The sequence below is a fragment of the Drosophila serrata genome, unplaced genomic scaffold, assembly GCF_035046125.1.
Source record: "Drosophila serrata isolate PLE 108 unplaced genomic scaffold, ASM3504612v1 contig_228, whole genome shotgun sequence".
In the NCBI taxonomy this organism is placed as follows: domain Eukaryota; kingdom Metazoa; phylum Arthropoda; class Insecta; order Diptera; family Drosophilidae; genus Drosophila; species Drosophila serrata.
This window is the reverse complement of record NW_028257126.1, coordinates 1,092,339-1,114,065: the sequence shown is the minus strand read 5'-3', so window position 1 is coordinate 1,114,065 and position 21,727 is coordinate 1,092,339. Positions and strand designations below refer to the sequence as shown.

At 38.8% G+C, this 21,727-nt stretch overlaps 2 protein-coding genes across 2 annotated transcripts; one reads left to right on the top strand and one right to left on the bottom strand.

The window, feature by feature from the left end:
• The first annotated feature begins 2,482 nt into the window (after nt 1–2,482).
• Jhbp1 (Juvenile hormone binding protein 1) lies at nt 2,483–5,909 on the top strand. The gene is made up of 4 exons (XM_020957298.2): nt 2,483–2,905; nt 4,558–4,667; nt 5,171–5,585; nt 5,652–5,909. The coding sequence occupies exons 1-4, from the start codon at nt 2,842–2,844 to the stop codon at nt 5,801–5,803; spliced, it is 741 nt and encodes a 246-aa protein (XP_020812957.2). The 5' UTR covers nt 2,483–2,841; the 3' UTR covers nt 5,804–5,909.
• Nucleotides 5,910–19,460: 13,551 nt separating this feature from the next.
• LOC110187967 (uncharacterized) lies at nt 19,461–21,280 on the bottom strand. The gene is made up of 2 exons (XM_020957487.2): nt 20,032–21,280; nt 19,461–19,903 (listed from the first exon to the last, which is right to left on the bottom strand). Exons 1-2 carry the CDS (start codon nt 21,141–21,143, stop codon nt 19,675–19,677), a joined length of 1,341 nt encoding a protein of 446 aa, XP_020813146.2. The 5' UTR covers nt 21,144–21,280; the 3' UTR covers nt 19,461–19,674.
• Between the last annotated feature and the right edge of the window lie 447 nt (nt 21,281–21,727).

The following is a 21,727-nucleotide window of genomic DNA, read 5'->3' as shown; positions in this document are numbered from 1 at the left end:
AAATTTTGTAAAACTTTTTGTTGAAACAAATCTTAAAGACCTTAAAAACAGATGATAACTTAGAAATTTAGAGAAACCTAATTTTATATAAAGATACATACATAGATAATAAGATAGATAGCTTGATAGATTGATAGACATATAGCTTGATTGCTAGATTGATAGGTTGAAAGATAGCTAGATTGACAAATAGAGAGATACATAATAGGATAGTAATTTAGATAAACGTCTTAGCATAACCATGGCAGAAGTCAAAGATTATCTACGCTTTTCGATTCCTTTCTATCCTGGTTTCACTATCATAATCTTCATATTATTAAATTTAACATTGATTGAATCAGGTGCCTAGTACCCTAGAATTCCCCTCAAAAAAAGAAAGGCTCAAGAGAAGCAACAGCACACCACACCAAGATACACTGGGTTGCGTGTGTAATCGGATGCTTGGCCCTGAGCCAATGACTCGGCTGAAGGTCAAGGCGGATTGGTGCTGAATGGGTCAACGTCAACCGAAAATCAGTCGAGTGTGAATGCCCCTGCGAGTCGCATCCCTTCGGGTCGATCGGGTTGAATGACACGTTTCTGGGCCACAAGGAAGCTGAAGCCTAAATATCCCCTAATTAAGTGCAAATTATGTGAACAAAGACAGACAGAAATCGAAAGTTATTTTGTGCATCTCAAGCTAAAAAAACATGTGTATTATGTTGTAGAACTCGTTTCCGAATAAATTGTGTTAATTGCATCTGCTGAAAATGAATTTATTTTCATAATTAAAATATCAAGTTTAAGCTAATATGGTAATGTTCCACAGCTCAAGCTTAGTCACTTTGATAATTATTACATTAGTTAGAAAGTCCAATTAAAGTGTGACCGCCCGGTGAGCAAGTAATCAAAGTCAGATGGGAACGACAGAGGAGAAACAATAACAGACATAAAAACAATGAGATTTGAAAAATGTTCTCCTTCCTCTAAGCGTTTGCCATTATTCTCAGCCGCCTTTTGTGCAGATACAGATACAAAATGCGACGTATTTATAACCACATTGTGCGGAATACATTTCGACCGGCTTCAGAATCGGCAAAGAGGCCTTTGTGCGACAAATAAGTATTCCCATCGGCATCTTCACATTGCCCGATACTTCCCCATAGCTCTATTTGTCTGTGTTCAGGGCCATTGTAAACAGTTTAAGAGTTCAGTTCGTTCCGATCACAGTGCAAAGTATAGGCCAACGAAGTACTTACAGAACTCTGACACACAGAGAAAAATAAAACAGGTATTTTATCAATTAAAAGAGAGACGTGTCAAATGAGCAATTATCAATCATGCTTATAAAATTATGTAGGTAATACTAATAATAATTGTTAGTATCAATATTTTTTCAAAATGCAAATGCTACTTGGAAACAGAAGTAGTTTGCTTAACGGCTTAGTATTTCCGCGAAATAAACCCATAGCCTGCTTGACAATCGCTTAGTCACTCTCCAGAAATTATATAATTCCATTGGGACTGGTCTATCAAGATCGTATAGGATCTATGCTGCCAACCAGTTCGGCCAATTAATAATTCATTTCCAGCACTGCGTGAGGAAAGTATTCTGATTAAAAAATAAGCAAAAGTATTGATCTGATTCGATGATACATTTTTAATCAAGGGCTAATAAGCAAGGTAATAGTCTATGTCTATGTCAGTAGTTATAATGCATTCACAAATGAAGTGACTCATCTTGCATTAAAATCGAAATAATGTAAAAAATGATTGGTTTTAAAGTACAAATTTGTTTTTCAATTATATTGATTTGTCGGTTGATTTAACATTTAATAAGTGAACTGGCTTATTAACTCGAAGCGACAGATTCGTTTTCTTTTGCTGTTTTAGCTGATAGCATTCATGATAGCATTCCAAAGTCAGGTTTTGCTAATCCGGGCCTGCCTTTTAAGCACACATCCTATTATCTCACTCTAATGGACAATTAAAGCGCTACACACACTTTTAATTAGAGGCGGCGATATTTCCAGCTTACCTCGTTACGGTTCCAAGAAGATAAAGAATCTGTTCGACTCAAGGTTCCGCAAATAAAGGAAGCACTAGGAATCTCAAATTTTATGGGACTTTTAAAGACTCTGCCTAGTAGGTATCATTAAATACTGCAGTTTCTTGAGTTGAGTTGTTAAAAATTATAATTCTATCTTCTAAACCACGAATAGGGGCTTATCTTCGAGCTTATTCGTTTATCGCTCTGCATAATCCCATCTGAGGTCTATCTTCACGGCTCATTTGTGGTTGGGCTTTGGAAGGCTGCCTCTTGGTGAAGTTCATCAGGCTCTAGTCGATGTCTAATTCTGCACCTCTGCATTTCGGTTTGCAGGCGATTGCGAAAATAGAATTGCTTAATTACTATTAATGGCACTCGGCAGTTGGGCAAACAAGCCAAGAAGTTGCACAGAAGCCGAAGATGCCGAGGAGAGGGCCCCAAAAGGCAGTCGGTCAGTCAGTCACTGGACCTAAACCACTTGCGTCGCAACTGGCTGCTGGATATACATATGTGTATATGTATATATGTACCCAGATCCGCAAAAGTTGAAGATCTCTGCCAACGGAGACGTCGTCGTCGGGACTAGAGTTTGCATCTCGTTTCATTTTCCGCGGCTTTAGGCTTTAAAATCGGCGATCGACCGGCGACTTGTCCGCAGTTTACGTTCTCAGCTTCGCGTGGACGGACGTTCGACCAGCTGAAGTTTTGGTCACTTAGAATCACTTTTTGCATCGACCGTGTTTCTATAAATTAGTTTTCATATTTCATACTTTTTATTTAGTTTTCAAAACTAAGCTCAAGTGATACCGAAAATGCTCAAGTCCGTGTGCCTTGTGATTGTGCTCCAAGCTCTGTTTCTGGTTCAGGCCGAAACCCGTAAGTTGAGGTCGTAATTTATTTCGGGGAGTGAATAGTGTTTTTTAAAATCGTATATATTAAACTAAGGAAAAAAGGGAAATGTCTAGGCACAAGTGCAACATTAAACAAATATTTTTATGAAATCACAAAGATTTCAATTAAATTTATGTATTCATTGAGACTATTGATTGACAAAAATCCTAAGGATTAAGAGAATAAGCAACAACTTTTTTTTTAATTGTTTAACTTGATAGACATCAGAGTAGTAAAATAATGTATATGTGACTTTTATATTCTTCCCTTTTATAATTATCTTATCTAATTTGTTAATTTTACTACTCAAAATGAACTATTGAACTGAACCCAACTTAAGATACTCAACTCCGTGCTGGGTAATTTGAGGTGTTTTAGGAACCTTAGGAAATGTACAGTGCTATAACAATTATTTTCATTGTGCACGCTAATGATAAAAAATAAAAAGTTAATAAAAGGAATATATATGACTATCTACAATGATTACCTTGATTAACTTAAACAGGTACACTTAAGTTGACTATCGTGCTATAAATGCTATTTAGAAAATGCTCCATATGAAACCTCTTACGAGTACTTTGGAGGGTATTAATTTAACGACTTTAAATTAACTTACTGTCTTTGTGTTCCCACCGAGTATGTGTAATTAGCACTTTCACGCTCGCTGGACTTAGAATGCAATCACATCTTCGGGAATATGTCAGATGTCAAGTTTACTCAGGTCTAACCACCTGTCAGTCCCACAAAATAAGCACAATAATGTGATAATTGCGTGAGGCGACACAGTTTTGTCTGACAAATGAGCGAAGCAACCCAGAAAAGGGGGACAATGGGCCGACGAGAGTCAACAGAGATTCGCTTCCGCATCGCACACTCGATAGCTGAGACTTGAATGTAAACACTCAAAAATGCAGAGTTTGAACCAAATCCATAGTTAATTAACACAAACCGTGGCCGTTGGACAGCCTTCAACTTGAAATTTTAATCGCTCCCGCTGCAGCTCGCCTTGCCGTCGAATGCCGCTAATTAAATCGCCCGGGCATAATGGTAGTATAATGATAAACCAGCCATAACCACCGGCTGTAGCCGCCAATATGTGTGTCATGTGCCACAGAATTGCGGCTCAACAGGTTCTATGTAGTGCTGCACTTCTCGATCGACGACAACGACAACCTTGCCATCGAAACCGAAAACTGAACCGAAATCGAGATCTCAGTCGCGGTTGGGGCTTCGACTTGAAGGCCACGGCGTCTTGGTCTTGTTTTTAAGCTCGTCTGCAGAGTCGATGAACTTTACAGGAATTAAATTTGCGGTTGATGTTGATCTTTGTTGACACTTCTGAGTGTTTAACTTCCGACTTTGCAGGGAAAGATCGAGTGCCTCGACTACGGGATAGCTCTTCTAAAGTATCGAAAGTTGTGTTTTGACTTAAAAAGTATTTGTTTTTATTAGTGTTTTATCTTAATTTAAATGATGGTTGAATTTGTAGTTCACGAAATATAAATAGTATGGAATGGGCAAAGAATTTGATTTAATAGCAATTAATATTTTCAAATAAGCTCTGAATAAGTGCCACTTATTTTAGTATCTGTATTTAATTGATATTTACATTACATTACATTATTGATCTATTGCAGCCGCCTATATAAAACAATGCCGCAGGGATGACCCAAAGTTGGTAGACTGCTTTATTGGAGCCATTGAGCACTTGAAGCCCTACTTGGCCGATGGCATTCCCGAGATCCAAGTGAGTAATACCCCTCCCTAGATGCATTAGTTTTTGGACATCTCGTTTGACTTTCTTTTAGCGTGTTTACTTTGAAAACGAGTTGCAGTTGCATAAGATGCAAATCAAATGGAAGTCACTGGGGCCGACTTGCGTAATGATAGATTTTGCGGGGAAAGCTGCGAAAGTAGTCACTCTTTTCACAGTGGGGCAATACAGGTGAAAACTTGGAAAAAAAAAAACACGATTCGTTAGTAGTGATAGTTAATATACTTATATCTATATTTTTTTCTCGCTTTATTTAAGGGACTATGATAAACACAAACTTGTTTGAAATGGCTCTAATTTCTATTTGATTTATTTCTGGATATATAAAATACTTTTAACTTGCATCAGATCTTATGACCTGTCACATAAAACTTGTTTACAAGTTTTGATTTTTGACAGCTGCAGTTTAAGTTCTAGAAATGTAATATTACTGGTTTATCTCGACTTAATCTGTATTACAATCCACATCTTTCCAGCTGCCCTCTGTGGAGCCCTTCAAAATGGACACTTTAGCCTTGCAATTAACTGAGGGTCCTCAGGGCTATAAGATCACTCTGAAGAACATGGAGGCCTATGGGGCCAGCAACTTCCAGGTGAAGTCCCTCAAGCTGAGCGATGGCAACGAGCCCTTCAAGGCAAAGATCGTGATGCCAAAACTAAAGATCGAGGCCAAGTACACGAGCTCCGGAGTCCTCTTGATTCTGCCTGCCTCCGGCGGGGGCGACTTCCACGCCAATTTCGAGGGCGTAAGTGCTGACCTCACTGGAAAGACTTCGAGGCCCGCGGCCAAGGGAGGAAAGTACTTGCACATCGATGCCCTCAGCCTGGTGCTGGATGTGAAGGATGTGAAAATGAGCATTTCTGGTGCCTTCAACAACAACCGTATTTTGCGTGAGTCAAAATTTATATTACACCTTCTTATTTTGTGCTAATTAAATCTTAATTGTTGTGTTGCAGTGGAGGCAACAAATCTGTTTCTGCGAGATAACTCACAAATCGTCCTGGAGGCCATGCAGGCTCAGCTGCAGAAGAAACTGGCCAGCGAATTCGGCAAATTGGCGAACCAGCTCCTGAAAAACGTTCCTATCGAGCAGTTCTACGTGGACTAAACCTAGACACTCCCGATACTAGTTTGCTAATCTAAGCTAAGGTTTATTTAATTGTAAATTACTCTCTAATGCTATGAACCAAGTATTAAATTGTATGTGGTGTGAATATCGTTCATTCAATTTGTAGGGAGGTACGCTAGAAATTGATTGGGTGTTGTTATGCTACTCTGTAGGATACACAAAGTACACTGTAAGCATTAAATTTGATGAGGCGATAAAAACCCAACATTTGCAGATTTTATAAACCAGTTTTTAAACATTTGAAAACTCCCCTGAACTGTTTTACTCTAACTTTAAGTGAAAAGCTTAAAAATTTACTTATTATTCAAAAAAATTAGGTTTTTTCTTATTCCACCCTTATGTGTTTTCTCATTATGTACATATACAGACGATTTTGTCAGTTTTCAGATGCAGGTAATTATGCTCGACGACTATGGTGGTTGTTTTTGCATGGAACTTATACATTTATAGATATACATACATATGTAAGGTGAATTACAAGCTCAAATTGCTTTTGTTTATAAAATAAAGGATATGTATTAAAGTTGAGTTGGAAAATTAAATTAGGCAAAAATTAACTTTTATGTGTGTTGCGTTAGAATCGTTTATTAAAACAAAAAATATGATTAACCACAAAATAACACCAAACATATTGTCCCTTCCAAATGAAAGTAACTAAGCCGAAAATTAATTATAAAAAATTTTATAAATTATATAATGAAAAAAGGTATTAATTCTCGTCTTTAAATTATTTAACAACCACCAATTTCGTGCTTCTTGTCAGCTGCCAATATATGTTGGTATATACCTACATAAAATCGTATAAAATGTTGCCAAAATAATATTTCCGACAAAAATGTTTCATAGAAAATGTATATACAAACGATATTTATGTTCACTGAAACATACGATATTCTACAATATGCTTACCTACATAAAACCGTATGAAATGTTGCCAACAAAATGATTCGACAAACATGTTTCATGGAACATGTATACACGATATTTATCTTTACTCCAACATACGATAATTCATACGATAATAATACGATACGATACAATAAAAAAATAACTAAAATATATTACGATACGATACGATGTATATCCTCCTGCTGACTTCCATGAATGAAACCCCCGGAAAATCTCCGGAAACTTATTTCTTGTATATATTTTTTAATTTTAACTTTTTTGCTTGCATTATTTCTTGCATTAATTCTTATTCTAATATTTACGAAAGTTGTAAGTAAAGTGTCTCGGGTATAGGTTGAAAACTTTGATGTAAGATCGTTAGAGTATCGATGGAGTATCCAACCAATAGCCGAGACCTTAAAAATTGTTTGTTTATCTGACTACAACTATTCGACATCGAATTATCAATGTACAGACCAAGATCTTTTCAGAATACTAAGCTTATCTTACTTTAAAAGATCGAAAACAATTACATTTATTTGTTTTTTTTTGTTTGTATTTGTTTCATTAAAAAAATATTTTTTTAATATTTACAGGAAAATTACAAAAAAAAAGGTTTAGGTAGGTCCACTCTTACTCGTCGATTAAGCCTCGTTGTAATAACAAATTATTTGTTAGCAACTGATTCATCATAAATTAGAAACAGAATTTTGAAAACATAAAAAATTTTTTATTTTTATGTGTCCTAAACCTAAGCTACTTCATTACTATATATATTTAACGTACACACCACCTGTGTGGCGTTATCATTAAATTGGCTTTCTAACGATTATGGTTGTTTTCCATGTATAAGCTAGGTGGCGCTTTAGCACAATTTTAATTTTTAATGCTTTGAAATTTATTTTACAAATGTACCAAAATGAAAATTTGTCGCCACCTATATCACAGATATAACATCATCAATCATAGATGGCGCTTCCGATCTTGTACGTAAATTATATTTAACATTTGATGAGTTTAATGCCCTATACATTCTAGTTGCCATAAAACTTAAAATATTATGGATTTGTTAAAAACCTTCAATTATTGCCCTGCATCAAAACAATCTACAAGCCGACCCAACCAATACGGCTCCAATAACCATTTAATTATTTCTATACTGTATAATATTTTTCTACAGCCGATTTTAATCTCTATTTTGGTGCAACGGTGAAGGCAAGAGAAATTCTTCCTATATATAGGTACTCTTCACGTTCCTCCATTAACTGAATTTAAATATATCTGGTATTTCGCGCGCACAGACAAATGAAGTGCCCGTCAACTATTCCGTTGATAATGCTGAGCTTACTCCACACAATGGGCGGAATTTGTTACCTCCGTGGCACTGGGCACATTAAAATTTCAAGAGACCGAAGAGTCTGGCAGCACCATGGGCTCGAGACCAAATAGTCTGGCAACGCCTCAGTAGTGGGAATTTACATATAGAAGGCGCTTCATTCAATGTATTTTTTTAAGTTTCAGAGCAAGACATAGATGGCGCTTTATTCAACTCTTGGACCAAACCGAAAAGTAAGTTTTTTATATGCATTTTAATGATTGATTTGTGTTATCATTATTATTTTTTTCGAATTAATTTCTTATTTTTAGATTTATTTACGACATTATAAGATGCATCCCTTAATCGAACATTGTGATAAATTTAGGATAAAAGAAAATAATCCTTTATGATATACAATTTTGAAATAAAATTTAAGAAAGCATATTTTAACAAATATCATTTACATTTACATTTACATTTTGAAGTTTGTTCTTTACGCAAAATCTTGATTGTGCATGTAATCATTATATAATATAATATTTAAATATTTATATTTATTTAATAACTAAAATATTCACACCAATGTTGTTTTTTTGAGTGTATTAATTATTTTTATAAAATTCAAATGTAAAAGTTCACAAAAATCTTAAACAAATAACATAATGGCCAAAAAACCCTTATTATTTGATTTCCCAGTCCGTTTTCAGCTAATCAGAAATAAATTTATCAAAACCCCAGAAGTATGCAAAGAGATATACTTGTATAAATATTTATTGTATTTTCCATTTATAGCTTATCCTTTCTATAAACCGCCACTTATACTTCAGTGAAATCTATAATTTAAACAAATAAGTGCCAAGACCTTATTTTATTTATTCGGAAGTAAGTTCATATATTGATATGTTATACCTAACTACCTACTCTTCATTAAAAATATAAAGCAATCATTTTCAATTTAATTTTAATCGCTGTTGCTTGCAACTACATACTTATGTAATTAGATATGCAAAAAATGAACACAATTGCTTCATAATTTAAAAACACGTTTTTTTATTTCTCATCAGTAACCACAAACTTTAAAGAAAATCATTAAAAGAGTGAAACATATAAAAGCGTTTTTAGTTTAAAACAGGAATAAATTTAAACTAGCTGTTGTTTTTTTATTTATATTTTTTCTTCCTTATTTTTGAAAACATTCTTTATTTTCAAGTTATTCTTATTTAAAAAACTATATAAGAAGTTATTCATTCGAAATAGTGATCTTTAAAACTTGTAAGTTTATTTCATTTATTTTATATTCATATTTTCTTGTAAATATTACTCGATAGAACGCTACTTTAATCGCCTTTAAAAGTCAATTTATTGCTTAAGAATTCCGCTCGAATTAGCAGATTTTTGCTTTGTATATGAAGTCAAAGTTGTACGTTCGCGTTTTGAGAATTATTATGAAACTAAAACTCGATGAGCTAACATAGTTTTATAGTCTCTTTTTACATTTTTGATTTCTATTGCTTAAGTTTAGATACAATCCACTTTTTAGTTAAACGTTTTTGGGATTGGTTGACTTTTCTTAGGTATAGATTAGATAGATATGTCAATCATACTTCTTAATAGCTTTTCCGTCAGTGGTTTTCGTTCTAACTCAATTGTTTACCATTTCAGTTAATTTAAATTTTACGCTTGTAATGTAATTCCTGCGATTCTTTGCGTCGAACTTGAAAGCCATTCTTTGGGAGGATTATTTAATATACTTGGATTGAGGCAAGTTTTGTCCGGACAAGTGAGATAACAGCTGAACAGAACGGTACTTGCCAACTTCTGGGGCGCCATGAGGCTTAGGTGGCGAGGGGAGCAAGGGGAGCGGCTTCTAATGACATGGCTGCAGTGCATCTGCCGGATGGTGGAGGAGACATCTAAGTGAATTGTCGTGTTGACAATTTCGAACAGCGAACAGCCAGAGCTGAGGAAAAGTTAATATGCTCGTGCGCGGCACTCAAGTATTTAAACATTTGCCCGCTTGTAATTCGAGCCGCATGCAAGTGCAGATACTAAGCGCAGATACTCGCATCCGAGGGAACGCCGGAGTATCTGGGCGATGCATTTTGGATTTGCCGCGTCCTGAGGATGGTGATGGAGATGGAGGTGGAGATGGCTTGGTGGCATGTTCGGTATGCGTGCGCCAGTGCCCGCCGCTTGTTTGTATCTTTAAGATACTTTTGCTGTTCGGCGCAGACGCTGCGCTCCACACACACTTTATTTATTGTATAAACAATTTCGTGACTTTGTTGTTTATTTTGCCTCACATTTTGTTGCACCGCTCGTTCGACACACGTAATGGATGTCTGGGACCGCCAGCTAATACACAGAGAGAAAAGGGTTCTCAAATTTATGTCATGAACCAATCAAGGTATCAGTTAAAGAATATGAACTCAATTCTTCAGATACCAAATGACATGTATATTTTAGGAAAAAGCCAATGGAACGTAACAATATTTCTCCCTCTGCAAGGGCATTGTCATGGGTGATCGAAGGCAGCGTTTCAGCCTCAAAGTCTCACCTTTTTTGTAAACGCGTTTTGGTAAAATGCCTTGGCAAATATGCAGGCAACTTCACTTTCTTGCCACTTTCTGCTCGGGCAGCCAGTGCTCGGCCTACAACTAATTTATGTTTGGCACTTGGCTGTATCGCTTTTTGAAGACTTTGCACTGGCCGTGATGGAACCAGCCTAAAAAAACACGGCACGCATCTTCGCCTCTTTGGTCTGAGTAAATACTCCGCCGGAGCAATAAGCCCAGCGCCAAACTCCGGGGGAACTTGAAAAAAGAAGAGCTCGCAAACGATGCTCGAGTGTTTTCTTTATAAACAGAAAACTTAATGATGTTGATTTAGTAGAACAGACAACTCCAGATCGTTCCCCTCACGCCCCTGGTATTTTCATAATATGTGCAGCACAATATGTTCGGATTCGGGCTCGGGAACGGGCTCCACGCTCAACACTTTACAAATTTTGCCCGGCCAAAGTAAACCTCAGCTCGGAGCTGGGAGCTCCCAGTGTCCCAGCATCCCCCGTTCCTCCATATCCCTCATCACGCTGCTCCCCGTCAGTCAACATGATTTGCAAGTTATACAAATTCATTCAGCGCCGACGACATCCCCAGACCAAGACAAGCCTGAAGATAAAGCTGAAGACGATGGCGAAGACCACGACTTGGCTCTTCGGGTTCTGGCCCGCATGTCTGCTTCATTAACACGTCTTTAGAGCCAGGCAACGATTCTTGCTGCCCTCCTGCCCGCATACCCTGTTTTCTTGGCCGTTCCAAGGAGTGCTCACGACACTCTGAGTGTTTGTGACAAGCCATCGGCGATTGCCACAGGCGTGGGTGGAACTTAAATTGCAACTTGACATGTGAATTATATATATTTATGAAATAAGTTGACTCATATTTTTTTTATTTTAAAAGGCATCTGGCGAAAATCACTTGCAGTTATTTCACTAAATTTATATGATTGGAAGGTTGAACGTGAGTAATTTCAAACAACATTGGGAATTTATATCTATATTTGAATGTTTAAAACTTATAAATCATTTTGAAATAATTATATCTCATATTATATCTACTAAAATGTACTTTTCCCCTGCTATTATGATTTTTTGGTTACTTATTTCTTGAAAGAAGTATGTCCTATTAAAACTACTTGTTGATTTATTTGTAAAAAAACGTTGGTAAAAATTGTGATTTAAATGCAAAAATAGATTATTCGTCATTCTTCTATGTAAATTTTAAGAGATCCATCCACACACGGTAAATCGTGGTCTACCCCTTGCATCGTGTCTTGTGAGTTTCACAGATCTCAGGTGTAAATTGCTACCCTCCCCTCTGTCATCGTCCTTGCCCGCATCATTGCTCTCCGGTCTGCATGTGTGTATGTTGAGTGAGTATCTGTGTGCTTCGCTGGCATAGTGTGAGTGCACTTTGTTCGCTTGTGTGTCAATAAGAAGGGGAGGCGGGAGTTACAAACCGCGTCCGCAATTAGTTGGACCGCACTAAAATATGATTAGTACCCGGCTGCCCGTACTCCTTCTTCGATTGTCAAGTTTGTTCGGTGAACTCCACGTAAACAGATCAGATCGGCACTTGAAAAATTCCTGAGACACAAAATGCGTTAATTAGAGTGCCGACAGCACTGAAAAGACATAAATAAAGGGGGATGAGATCCCTGGGTACGTCGTTTCGCCCCTTAAATCCGTATTTTGATCCCAACTGAGGATGAGCAGCTGTTAGCAGCATTGTTCTGAAATTTCTATGGAAAAAAGGAGTCGAGATAAGTATCTATTAAAACCTGTTCGATCAATGAGACCATTGAGGCGGGGCAGAATTAGCTAAGGATAAAAAATATATAAAACATAACATGGGAGGAGTACAAAAATAATAATAATAATATCTTTGTATGGGAATTATTCTGTATTGCATTTATGGACACACCGCATGTATCTCGAAATTATATGCTCTATATGTGTATTCTAAACAACATCATCTATGTAAATTAAAACTCAAAAAATATAATAGTAGTTGTTATATTTCGTTGCTTGCTTCTTGCATGTTCAGTAAAAAGTTGAAAAATGTTCAAATCTTTTCTTGCTCATACGAAGGACTTTCGACTCTGCATTTTTTCATTAGTGTAATCATGTAAGCGAGCACTGAAAACTACTTGGAAAGAAACGCTTCGTCCTTTATCCTTTATGCTTCGCCTTCGGCCTTCGCCCTTCGCCCTTCGTCCTTCACCCAACAACGTCAGTGGCTTGGAAATAATTTCGCATCCCCGGAGAGCCGAAGGAATGCTAGCACTTGCAGTTGCAGTCCAAAAAGCCAGTCTTTGTGCCAGGAAGTTTGCCGTGGCCAGGCGCCCTTTGTTGACTGCCTCCGCCTGCAAGTGACATTAGTCGTGCAATAAGCAGACAGGCCCCAGTGACACATGTTTCCCAGCCGAAGTCCGTGACTGCCTGCCTTGGCTGCTCCTGCTCCTGCTCCTTCGGCCGCTCCTGTTTGAGTTTCCCTCACCTTCGGGAGAGTCGAAGGGAGACTGGCAAAGTTTTTCAACTTGGCATGCCAGACACGTTGACAAAAGACGACAACGTTGCCAGCAACGACATAGACGAATTTATGCTAATCAGCTTGGATGCCATGCCCCCTTGTCCTTCCACCCGGGGTGTCTGTCTCCGTGTCCTTCCTTCGGAATTTCAGCCACGAGGGTTGGTCGGCCATTTCGTGGCGAACTGGGGCATGGCAAATTAATTTGATTGCCGGGCATGATGGGATTACGCAGATAGCAGAAAGCAGCTCACCTACAAACGAATCCGAAAGGGTTGTCTCAATGCGGCAACAAATTCGAGTTTTCTCTCCCCCAGTTCAGTTTCATAATAACGCTTCCTAAACATGTGGGCAGCAATTACAATGATTTCCTACGCCGGAGGCTGTTATAAAGCATATATAAATGGGCTCCAACAGATATTTCAGAAACTTCAATCGTGGTGAAGACCAGAGCCCATTTACAACCGGTTCTTTCACTGTAACATGGTAACTAATCAGTTGAAACAGTGTAATAGGAAACATTATATTGGTGAACTTTAGATAGTTGCATACTTTTAGGAAATGTTTCATTCATAATACCATTGCAATGCATTGTTGTTGAAAAAGGACTATATACATGACAGTATCTCGACCTGAAATTCAGAACAGTGCCTCAGGCCATTAAATATAACAATATATCATTTTGAAGATTCAAACTAATTTAAAATTAAATTAATAAATAATATAAACTTAATTAAATGCAAAATAAAAAGTCGGATAACTAACACTATGCGTTCTTTATTATTTGCATAGAATTTTCTTTCCAAAAGTTTAATTAAATCTCTATAGTTTGGGTCTGGTGAATTTTTCCTGAGATCCTTATTTATTCAAATTCCGCCCTCGTTTATCAGTCTGTCCAATTTGATCGCAGCCCTGCCTGTTGACTGTTGGTAAATTATAATGAGGCCAGGTGGAAGGGCCTTGGGCCTGGGATCTGAGGTCTCGGGCTTTCAGGGGAAAGAAAAACTCGACGGTGCAGACAAATTTGCAGCTCTACTACAATAGTTGCCTGGCAGCCATCAAATCCACTCAGTGCACACTTCACGCACCAATTAAGTTCAATTTTCGATAGAATAACAAAACGCGCTCAGCATTTTCCGGGACCTCCATCCTGCGATTCCATCTGGGGAGTTTTCCCAACGCAACGGCGAGGCTAACCCTGCCCTTGGCGGGCATGGAAATTGACATCATTTGCTGTTAAAAATGTGTCGAGGGTGCTGGGCCCACAATTACGTGAGTGTGGCTGCGTGTGTGCCGTATCCAATTCGATTCGGAATTGGGATCGGGATCGGGATAGGAATCGGGCGTGGGGATTATCTGGGAGTGAGGGGGACTGCATCTGTTTATGGCAAAGAGCCAGCGGGCGGCATTATAAGCACATTAAATTCTGAAGGCGCAGCCGGAGCATGTCTGAAATGTTGACGACTTTCGGGCGGTGGGTCGCAAGTGGGTTTTATGCGCATGTATTATTATTGAATATCATTAGGGGTACTCGCACACCCTCGTCCTTATCGCGGGCGAACGTGAGGTCCTGCCCTTGGGGTCTCTTCTCGAACTGTCGAGCCAGCAGCCCAGAGTCAAATCGATTTCTGGGGGAGGACGAACGGAGGACTTAAAAGTCAGGGCCTGGACGCAAGTCGGTCGCGTTTGGACTGCGTTTAGTGGTTTAATTTTTATTTTTATGCTGCAATTTTATGACAGCCCCTTCCGACGAGCACAAAGCAACTGCTTCTTTGTCCCATATGACAGGGCTACACTGAGGATATAACCCTGGAATTGGAATAAAATGAAATAGGAGAGCTTCGACCTTAAGCAGCGAGTTGTATTTGATATATTGGCATTTGATAGGAGTGCAAAAAGTATTTACAAGGATATGAGGTTTTTTGTTCTGTAGGTCTTTCAATATTGTTACCATGTACAAATGTTTACTGGCAATACGGTATAAAAATCATTTCCTATACTTCTGTAACTCTAGATTGAACAGCTTTAGTTGAGTAAAAATAAATAAAGCATGAAGATGGCTAACTAAAGTTTTCTAATTATGTTCGAATTTATAAAATACTTCAATTAAAAAGGACGGATGGCAGAAGAAAAATCAAGGGAAATGATGCTAGGCATATATTGCGCAACATTGGTTTTGTCAACACAAATATGTTGCAGAAGATCAACATACAGAGACATTTAATAATAATAATAACTTCCAAGTTGATTATCTGATTTGCGTAAAACCGGTTTCAAGGATTCAGCAGAATTATATGGTATGACTTGGACTGCTCTTGTTTGTATTACAATACCTATACTTAAAGGGAATCAGATAGCTCTGGATTTCAGATGCAAATGGAAACGTTGAAAAGAATCATATGCCGAGAACATATGATGAATAGAAATGCAATGTTTTTAAGTGTAAAGGACGCACAGGGCGAGGGGTTTGGCAAGAACTCGCCTTTCAAGTGCGGCCCCGGCACAATGTGTTTTTTATGGGCTTCTGGGGCTCCGTTTTATGTTTCATCTTTTAAGTGCCCCTCGTTTGTTGCGGGTCTTAAGCAGCCTCTCCTCGTGCGCCGAGTACTTGGCTGGCTTTTGTCATTAATGTGAGTTTTCTCCGTCCCGCCCCATAATTGCTACATTTTGTGCGTCGTTTTTGTTTAGCTTCGCGCCAATTCTGCGCGGGCTCATTAGTCGCAACTCAACTCGACCGAACTGAACCAAACTGAACTTCTCAAGGATACGAGTGCGTCTGATCGGGGCTGAATAGATTTGTGTGCGGATTTCATATTCATAAGGCACATTCATTCGCCCGGACTAATTAAACTTTTGCCGCCGCTTTCTGGGAAGCAGCCAACTGTTTAAATATTCCCCCGACAGCTCACTACACTCCATGAATGGCTAATTAGCTGCCGGGAGACACAACCCGCAGGCCGTTCCATTCCAGCATCGGGAAATTGCCTAATCATGATTTTTGCATAATTTTTTAAAAGCCTCTCTCGGGCCGAGAGCCTGACAACCGCAGCCGAGCGGGGGAGCCAGGGGACGGGGGCCCTTTCAACCCTTGAAGGCCCGAAATGAAAGTGGTTTCCATAGAGCGAGTCCACCCACCCACAAGGTCCGGGGAAAATCCTTTGTCTGTCCGTCAAAGCCGTGTGGCATTGTTATTATTATTAATAAGAATCCCTGTCTCGGGGCCGGGATAAAGCCGATACCGATCCGCAACCGAATCAGACAGGCTGCAGAATTTACAAAAATTAATTTATGACACGCCGCGGCACATTTCCCATTTTCCCTGCGCACACAAAACGTGCTGCGATTTTTATCTGCACTAGGCCCGCTTTTCCTGCTTTCCCGCTCCCCGCTCGTACCTATTATTTTTAATCCATTAAACAAATGCCACGTTACGGGGCCGTGTTGGTTCGTGTCCGTTATCAGTGCCCAAATGGAAAATGGGAAATGAGCGAAAGGGTCTTTGATTTCGAAGCCAGAGCCACCATGGGGTTTCCCAGCGAGGGTAGGCATTCGTACCATGCCTTACCTCCTGTGTAAGTCTGTCTGAAGGGACGCCTCCGCTCCAGGCCATGCAATCGGAGAGTTTTCCTAGTTTCCTGATGATGAAAAAGGTACAAAACAACTCGGTGGCCTCTGCTGCAAATCATTAATATCAATCGCGACAGATATCGCCTCGATCCAGTTGCCCACATGTGGGATTGTCCAGATGCATTCGGCTGTGACACCGTCTAGGGTTTCCCTCGCCTCACACTTGAGATAATGGGAAGTCCCGTCCCCTCTCAGCGCCGCCAATGAAGTGAACTGTGAGGAGTAGGGTTTCGTCTTCTGGGAAAACATTGTGTGCCACTTGAGCATTCATTACGGATGACGATCTAATCGCATGATACTTTTCGTAAGTCAATCAGCCAGCTGACAAGAGTTTTCATTATTTCTTACTAACGGACTTGTACTGAATTTTACATTTAATGATTTAATATATTTTTAATTTAATTTAATATTTAATATTTTGTATTAACAATATTAATTGATTAAAAGTCTTTTGATTTAAGTCTTTTTGGTCTTCTGTGCCTTAATAATTATTGGAAACTATTAATGTATTATAATAACAACCATTCTTTGTGATTTGTCTTGCCAAAGACATTATAATAACCTGGATGAATAACGCCATGCTATTGGTTTGCACTTGATGTTCTAATTTTAGATGTTTTCAATTCCAACTTTGTGTTAGATATACAAACATTGCAATGCTAGTCCATGGGTGTTTTTTATACCCATCCAGGGTATCATAATTTCAGTCAGAAGTTTGCAACGCACTGAAGGAGGCACCTCCGACCATATAAAGTATATACATAAATTCTTGATCAGGATCAACAGCCGAGTCGATCTAGCCATGTCCGTCTGTCCGTTTCTACGCAAACTAGTATCTCAGTTTTGAAGCTATCTGAATGAAACATTGTAGATAGTCCTCTATATATGCTCACTCGTATATATGTCGGAACGGGCTGGATCGGACGACTATATCATATAGCTGCCATAGGAATGATCGGAAAATTTTTACAACAAAAATTATAACATTTTCAGTTTTCAACAAAATTTAATCAAATTTGAGATAAACCTATTTAATATTATTCTACAATTTTGTGTTAAATTTTATGAAAATCGGACTACTATATCATATTGCTCCCATAGGAACGATCGAGAAAATAATTTAATTAAAAATTATAACGTTTTCAGTTTTCAACAGATTTTCATCAAATTTGAGATATAGCCATTTTATATCAGTCTTAAATTTTGTGGCATGAAGGTGCCATACAAACGATCGTTAGATGTGGAGCAAAAATGCAAATCTGTGAATGTAAAACTGGAAATATAATATGTATAGGTGAATGAAATGAAAGAAGGTATTACTTCATTGTTTTTTTTAACATAAATATATATATAATTAATATTGTTATATCTGCAAGGGTATATCAACTTCGGCGTGCTTCCTTTAGCTTCCTTTCTTGTTTTTATTTTGCAATTATTATGTAGCTCCGTGCACTGTGGAAACGGGACTCAATATATGAATAATAATCAAAATGCTCAAAAAAATACAAATAATAATAACTTCACTTTTATAAGTAATATATTTAGATGCTTAATTTTGTTAACAACCCTTGCTCTTTTTGCCTGAGTATATTTCCTTGGGATCGTTTGTGTTTAATCCAAGGATTATTTATTTTAATTAAGCAATTTCTGGCTACCGGAAAACTCAGGTTTTACTTTTCTTCGAGCAATCCCCTGACTAGTTTCCGTTCCCACACATAACTGCAGCCTGGCTATCAAAGCATTTTCCTCGGATTTAAAGCTCATAACCATTCACAGCTCAGTGACCAAAGAGCTCTGAAAGGAACAAGCACAAAAGCCACTCTGTGGCACTTCCTTCCCTGTTCCCGCCCCCCGAAGTGGCATATAGCATATAGCATACAGTACTGGCATCGTTTCTTCCCCTTCCCCAAAAGTAGCCAGCCTCCCTTGGAGCGAAAGAGAGAGAGGAAAAAAAAAACAAAATCCAAGCGAACAAAGCAATTTTGTGGAATTACAAGAGCGTCTCTAATTGTTAAGTAAGCATAATGTGTGCAACATATGGCCGAGAGACTTGGCCGGACTTTGACAGAGTCCCTCCCTCGCCGCCCTCCATCTGGCCCCTCCCCTCCCCTGCCCCGTTCCCTCGCTTAGCTGGGGATGTGCCTGGGAAATTATGGCAGCGACAGCCTGCAGGGCACCGAAAAATAAAACCAAGCCAAACATCCGAGCTGGAACGGGGGGCGCAAATAAATTGGCAAAACGCTCGCAAAAAGAGATCTGGCTGTTGTGCGTACGAGTGTGTGGGTATTAAGAGATATGTCAGCCATAAAAAGCGCTTACAAAAATATTTTATTGTGCATGTGGCAAGTCAACAAACTGTGCTCCACGAGTACATCTCTGAGTCCCCAGGAAGGGCAAATGCCAGGCTCCACAATGGTTCGCATTCAGATGGAGTTTTTTGCGCCCTCATCGCTAACTGGAGCTCATTAAAGCTAAATAAAAGCATTGAACTGTGCCAGCTTTCACAGAACCCAGACATGGATTCCAGTTTTATTAGATTAGATGCAAAGAGCGTACGGAGTACACAAGTCATATTAAATGGGTTGTCATTCTCCTCTGTTTAATCACATTTTTTTTATAGTCAATGATCTTTTTAAATGACCGAATTTTGTCACTAAATACATATCCTTTGAAAAGGTATGGTGTTTTATTTGCATAATAACAGAATGAGAAGTAAGCAAAGAATCATAATATTTATTAATTGGAATTATTCGGATATCTATAGGAAGTCACATTTTATTATTGCATATGTATGTCAGCCAGTGAACACTATTTGAAGAATAACTCATAGTAAATATTGTACATTTTCAAAAGTTCAACGCAGAATAACATTCCGAATCTTCACGCCGCAACAGATTTATTTATTTATGTATTCGAAACTAATGGCTCTATGGCAGTTCCTCGTAAAGATCGAGACTCTCGTACACGTTCCTGGCCGGAAGCGGAAGTGGGAGCGGAAGATGGGAGGAACTGTCACAAGACGGCGGTACGGATGGCGCCCTTTCCCTGGGCGGAGTTATGTATTTATTTGACTCCATTTGCCGGAGATTCGCCCGTTCGAGATATCGATGATAAGCGACTATGTATTCGTTATTATCCAGCGTTGAAATCGGGGATCTGATTAGATAAGTGTATAGATAGATATTTGAGAATAAAAATGAATCGACAAACTATTAATAACATTAATAGCAATTAATTAGAGCGAGAGAGAAAGCTTATTGCTAAATTTAAAACTGACAAATTACCTCGCAATGCCGTACTGGTTCTTTTCAGATTCCTGGGGAATAAGAACCACAGTATTCGAATCTCGTGAAGGACCATTCTGGAGCTTAGTTCTTCTCAATAGGGAGGGTTTCCACCGGAGGGTGCCGTAAAATATCAGCATTCCGAGGAGGCTGCTTATCAAAATAACCACCACTCCCAATCCAATTACCAGACCGCCGTTAGCATCGAACCAGGATTCTGTTTGCAAAGAATACACCTCACATATCATTGTCCTGTGGGGAAGACACTCCGGCGTATCGGATACTCTCCCGCCCAGCATAACACAGTAAATATGGGGTGTTCCGCAGTTCAAACCAACTGTTATATTACTCAACATTACTTCCAGACTCTCTTGATCTAGGGATCCGATTGATGAGTCGTCGGTGAAGTAGATTACCCTCATCTGGGGGGACTCACAATCGCTCATAGCGACCTCAACCGTATTGCTTTTTAGATCCTTAAACTTCAGAACCATCTCGTAGGGCAGTGATATCGTTGTACTTTCATCCTGGGGAACCTTACACGCATATTCCTGGCACTGTCCTTCGTCGCAATTCGGTGACTGGGTTGTCGTGGATGTTGTTGGAGTTGGAAAAGTTATTGGTGAAGATATTCTGCTAGTAGTTAAAGATGAACTAGAAATTGAACTAGTAAAAAGTGTACTAGTAGAATAAGTACTAGTAGAAAGTGTACTAGTCGTCGTCGATTCAGTACTTGTTGTGGAAATTGAAGGTGGTGATAATTCCGCTGGTGTTGTTGTGACACCCGCCAAACCTGGATCTTTGGCCATTGAAATTTGTTGAGTAGAATTATCCCTGCCATTAATGATTGCTTCGGTTGTCACATCAAAGCCTGTATCCAACTCCCAGGAGTACTCCCTGTCCAAGTGCAACCCTAGGACCGTTGAATTGATGGCCACTTCCTCACCGTTGTCGGAGAAATCCACATTGACCAGAATTAACAGAAGAACAAATGCGAAAACGGCTGGCAGTATGATGTATTTTAGCCATCGCATTCGACGTGGCTGATACAGTCGTTCCGGCTTCTTTGTCTTCTCCTCGTTGACCAAATCGAAGGACTTGGACTTGAACATGCTACCATCTATAGGAAAGAGCGAAGTACTCGCACCTGACGACCTCAAATCGAACTGATTGCACACGCCATTTGCATAATTTCATTTAGCGAATTAGTTCTGCTTATTATCTAATAATGGTTTATTCCCCAGCGATAAGATTGCTAGTCCATAGCCAGATTCAGATACGCAACCTGTTTGCTATTCCGAATTGGGTTTCTATCTGTCCGAAATTCTGATCTGATATGTTCTCCTGATTAAATCAAATCAATATTTACACGTGCAAATCTCTCCGTTGTTACCTGTTCAAATAGACAGGGCGATACCCTTGCTACTAGTTATATTAAATAACTGTGCGGATAATTACAATGTGGCAAATTGTAGTTATAGTTTTATAAGAACATTCCCTGTTATTGCTATATCTTCACATAGATGTGTCTCTACTACCAATCAACATACTGAACTTAGGAACAATACGGTTTAAGGTTTCACATTGATAAACTGCTTTTAAATTCACAATCAAACTGCAAAAGGTAAGAAATGGTTTTCGTAGTCTTCGTGTTGGCTTGGTAAATAATTAAATTTTAATTGCTCTGTCGAAGCAC